Source organism: Cervus elaphus, chromosome X (genome assembly GCF_910594005.1).
Source record: "Cervus elaphus chromosome X, mCerEla1.1, whole genome shotgun sequence".
In the NCBI taxonomy this organism is placed as follows: Eukaryota; Metazoa; Chordata; class Mammalia; order Artiodactyla; family Cervidae; genus Cervus; species Cervus elaphus.
The window spans coordinates 68,844,803-68,849,802 of record NC_057848.1 but is presented as its reverse complement, the minus strand read 5'-3'; the positions used below and the strand labels follow the sequence as shown (position 1 = coordinate 68,849,802).

At 44.5% G+C, this 5,000-nt stretch overlaps 1 protein-coding gene across 1 annotated transcript; it reads right to left on the bottom strand.

Moving 5' to 3' along the window:
* Nucleotides 1-3,632: 3,632 nt before the first annotated feature.
* LOC122690015 (putative monooxygenase p33MONOX) lies at nucleotides 3,633-4,763 on the bottom strand. The gene has a single exon (XM_043896922.1). The coding sequence runs from the start codon at nucleotides 4,761-4,763 to the stop codon at nucleotides 3,849-3,851; it is 915 nt and encodes a 304-aa protein (XP_043752857.1). The 3' UTR covers nucleotides 3,633-3,848.
* Nucleotides 4,764-5,000: the final 237 nt, after the last annotated feature.

Below are 5,000 nucleotides of genomic sequence, written 5' to 3'. Positions count from 1 at the left end.
CATTTTCATTCGTTTCTATGCATGGTTTGATTTATTTTTTGATTTCTTCTATGATTTGTTGGTTATTCAGAAGCGTGTTATTTAGCCTCCATATGTTGGAATTTTTAATAGTTTTTTTCCTGTAATTGAGATCTAATCTTACTGAATTGTGGTCAGAAAAGATGACTGGAATGATTTGAATTTTTCTGAATTTACCAAGGCTAGATTTATGGGGCAGTATGTGATCTATCCTGGAGAAGGTTCCATGTGCACTTGAGAAAAAGGTGAAATTGGTTGTTTTGGGGTGAAATGTCCTATAGATATCAATTAGGTCTAGCTGGACCATTGTGTAATTTAAGTTTGTGTTTCCTTGTTAATTTTCTGTTTAGTTGATCTGTCCATAGGTGTGAGTGTGGTATTAAAGCCTCCCACTATTATTGTGTTATTGTTAATTTCCCCCTTCATTCTTGTTAGCATTTGCCTTACATATTGTGGTACTCCTATGTTGGGTGCATATATATTTATACTTGTTATATCTTCTTCTTGGATTGATCCTTTGATCATTATATAGTGTCCTTCTTTGTCTCTTTTCACAGCCTTTATTTGAAAGTCTATTTTATCTGATACGAGTATTGCGACTCCTGCTTTCTTTTTGTCTCCATTTGCGTGGAATATTTTTTCCAGCCCTTTACTTTCAGTCTGTATGTGTCCCTTGCTTTGAGGTGGGCCTCTTGTAGATAGCATATATAGGGGTCTTGCTTTTGTATCCATTCAGTCAGTCTTTGTCTTTTGGTTGGGGCATTCAACCCATTTACATTTAAGGTAATTATTGATAGGTATGGTCCCATTGCCATTTACTTTGTTGTTTTGGGTTCATGTTTATACACCCTTTCTCTGTTTCCTGTCTAGAGAAGATCCTTTAGCATTTGTTGAAGAGCTGGTTTGGTGGTGCTGAATTCTCTCAGCTTTTGCTTGTCTGTAAAGCTTTTGAATTCTCCTTCATATCTGAATGAGATCCTTGCTAGGTACAGTAATCTAGGTTGTAGGTTATTCTCTTTCATTACTTTCAGTATGTCCTGCCATTCCCTTCTGGCCTGGAGGGTTTCTGTTGATAGATCAGCTGTTATCCTTATGGGAATCCCTTTGTGTGTTATTTGTTGTTTCTCCCTTGCTGCTTTTAATATTTGTTCTTTGTGTTTGATCTTTGTTAATTTGATTAATATGTGTCTTGGGGTGTTTCGCCTTGGGTTTATCCTGTTTGGGACTCTCTGGGTTTCTTGGATCTGTGTAAATATTTCCTTCCCCATTTTAGGGAAGTTTTCAGCTGTTATCTCCTCGAGTATTTTCTCATGGCCTTTCTTTTTGTCTTCTTCTTCTGAGACTCCTATGATTCGAATGTTGGGGCGTTTCGCATTGTCCCAGAGGTCCCTGAGGTTGTCCTCATTTCTTTTGATTCTTTTTTCTTTTTTCCTCTCTGCTTCATTTATTTCCACCACTTTATCTTCTACCTCACTTATGCTATCTTCTCTCTCCATTATTCTACTCTTGGTTCCCTCCAGAGTGTTTTTTATCTCATTTATTGCATTATTCATTTTTAATTGACTCTTTATTTCTTCTAGGTCCTTGTTAAAAATTTATTGCATCTTCTCAATCCTTGTCTCTAGGTTATTTATCTGTAACTCCATTTTGTTTTCAAGATTTTGGATCATTTTTATTATCATTATTTTAAATTCTTTTTCAGGTAGATTCCCTGTCTCCTCCTCTTTTGTTTGGCTTGGTGGGCATTTTTCATGTTTCTTTACCTACTGGGTATTTCTCTGTCTTTTCATCTTATTTAGATTGCTGGGTTTGGGGTGAACTTTTTGTTTTCTGGTAGTCTGTGGTTCCTTTTTATTGTAGATGTTTCTCCCAGTGGGTGGGGCTGGGTGTTTGGCTTGTCAAGGTTTGCTGGTTAGAGAAGCTTGTGTTCTGGTGGGTGGAGCTGGATTTCTTCTCTCTGGAGTGCAATGGAGTGTCCAGTAGTGAGTTTTGAGATGGGTCTATGGGTTTGGTGTGCCTTTGGGCAACCTGTATATTGAAGCTCAGGGCTATGTTCCTGCGTTGCTGGAGAATTTGTGTGGTATGTCTTGCTCTGGAACTTATTGGCTCTTGGGTGGTGGTTGGTTTCAGTGTAGGTATGGAGGCTTTTGGATGTTCTCTTATTAGTTAATGTTCCCTGTAGTCAGGAGCTCTCTGGTATTCTCAGGTTTTGGGCTTAAGCCTCTTGCTTCTGGGTTTCAGTGTTATTCTTTTAGTAGCCTCAAGACTTCTCCCTCCATACAGCACTGATAATAAAACCTCTAGGTTAATGGTGAAAAGATTCTCCACAGTGAGGGAAACCCAGAGCAGTTCAGAGTTACATGAAGAAGAGGAGAGAGAGGAAGGAGATAGAGGTGAGCAGGAGGAGAAAAAGGGGGATTCAAGGAGGAGAGACAGATCTAGGTTGTACTCTGTTCCCTAAGTGTTCTCCGCAGCCCAGAATACCAAGAGAGATTCACAGAATTGGATTGAGAAGAGAAGGGGGAGGGAGGAAATAGAGGTGATCTGGGGGATAAAAAGGAGAATCAAAAGGGGGAGAGAGTGATCAAACCAGTAATCACACTCCTGAGTAAAAATGGGTACTGAAGGTTGGATTATTTTTTTTTTTGAAAGTAGTAAGGATTTTTATTGTCAAAACAAGTAAGAGATACAAGCATAACAGAAGACACAAATAAATTAATTCTGATCATTTGAGACTCCAGGGTGCCTCTGGGGGAAGGTCAGCTCGGCTCCTTGAGTAGACACAATAACGTCCAAAGCAAAAGACAGCAGGATGGGAGACAGCGCTCAAGACAGTGTTTGTACATGTACACAGTGAAGAGAAATGAAAAAGTGGCTTCCCCAGTTCCTTTCCTCAGTGAGGTACATGTTTACAAAGGTATGAGGCTCATTTGAGGGGAAAATGATTGCATACAGAAATTTTTTAATTCTTCCACCTCCCAGGAAAAAAATTTTCAAGCCCTAGCCTGAACAAGAAAATCAAAATAGAGTGACACTAGTTTCATATGAACCTCAAGACTATATCCAAACCGCAGTTGCCACCTCTTTTTTAAAAAAGTTTAACATCCATTTATCTATAGCAAGCAAGTAGACTGAATTTTCTCCTTAGGAAGTTTTCAACCAAATGGAAGTTAAATTAATCTCACTTTAAAGTGCAACAAAGGATATGTTAAGACTAGTGTTTGTTCCGTGACATGCAGAAGAGAAGCACCCCTCCCGCAGCATGGGCCCCAGAGGTCCCAGAGGAAAGGCTGGCTGCGGGACTCAGGGGCCCGTGAGGTCCCCCAGAACTCGAGGAGGCTGCTGCCAGCACAAACGGGGGGTCCCTGCCGGGCTGGCTCCTAGCTGCACCCACATCTCCAGTGGGCCTAGGGTTCCCTAACAGCAGACCGGAGCACCCAGCGCCAGCACGGCCGCAAGGGCCGAAGCTGCCTGCACTAGTCCGCTGGACATCCCTATGCCATGGTCTGTCCATGCATACCTGGACAGTGCTGAAGGAATCCTGAAGCCTTGGTTTTGGAACATTGCAGACAGTCACCTAGTAAGCAGTGGCCCAAGTTCTAGAGAGATCCCCATACATCACTGCTCATGTTTAGTCTAAAGCTAGAGCAATACAAAAATGGCTTTTCCACACAAGGACAAGCTTTGCACTAATGTTTCGCAAAAACCAATTATGTCTCCACCTAGCCTCAGTTTGATTTTCACAAAGACAAAACTTTTCCTACGTCAGAGCCACGGTAAAGGGAGCTGGGCTCGACACCCTCGATGCAGCATCCCCGGGACAGAAAGCTCTAAAAGCCAGTGGGTGTGAGAACATTCAGGTCACGGGGCTTGAGGCTGTGGGCCCGCGGCAGCTGTCTCGTCCCTTCCGTCGCTGGGATGTCCATCTTGGGCGGCTTGGACGCTGCTGGCTCCTCCGCCCTTCGGGCGGCTTGTGCGCGCATCACTTCCATTGGAGAAGGCTTCTGAGCTCCTCGGTAGGCTTGGATGGCAAAGCCTCCTGACTCAGACTTCTGGAGTGATCTTGATCCAAAGAGGCTCCATTTATCAGTCGAGCTTCTGTCTTTATCCCCGCTTCCAGAATCCATGGTGCTAAGACTGGGGCCAGGTAAGGCTGTGGAAGAACCAGAAGTGAACCAGCCTCTGGTCTTCTGCTTAGGAGAGGCCTGGGGACTGCTGCTCGGGGTGGACTGCGTGGAGGCTGGCTGCCTCTCCTCTCTTGCTGTCTCTCCACTCTGGAGCTTTAGTTTGTGGAGTGTTTCTGCCACTCGAAGGTACTTGGTCTCCTCAGTGGTGAGGCCCTTGTGAGGGGTGTAGCCAGCATCTCGCAGCCCTGCCTGTTGCTCAAAACGCTGAATGCTCTCCTGGGTCTGTTTTGTGATCAAAGAGCTCATGATGACGTGGGTAGCTTTGGCCTTCACCACAGGGGCCTTCTCACTGTTGCTGGCCGACGGCAGGGCCGGGGCACATGGGGAGACACCGGGCTCTCCCTCCTCCACCTTGGTGAGGTGCTGATACTTGCGCTCTGGAATCACTGGCTTCCAGGGGATGCTGCCCATGTCCGATGTTGGAGGAGTCATGGGCTTAGGGTCCTCGAGGGCATCATCATAGCTGAATGCCCAGCGGTACATCCCGATGGGCAGGGACATCTTGCCTAGAGGCCCACTAGGCTCAAGAGCAGGCACTTCTGGTTGTCTTGAAACCATTGAGAGACTGGGATCCAGGCGTTTTTCCTACACAGATTTTGAGCCGAGTCCCCGCCACCAGAGAAAGGATGTAACGATTATGCCGACAGACAGGTAAATGTCCAAAATTGATATCAAATACTGAAAAACAAAGATTAAAAGAGTAGATTAAAAGATTAAAACAGGGGGAGGAGCCAAGATGGCGGAGGAGTAGGACGGGGAGACCACTTTCTCTCCTACAAATTTATCAAAAGAATA

Bases quoted from the DNA above. Each gene is read 5' to 3' on its own strand.
- LOC122690015 (XM_043896922.1), bottom strand. From the start codon at position 4,763: ATGGTTTCAAGACAACCAGAAGTGCCTGCTCTTGAGCCTAGTGGGCCT.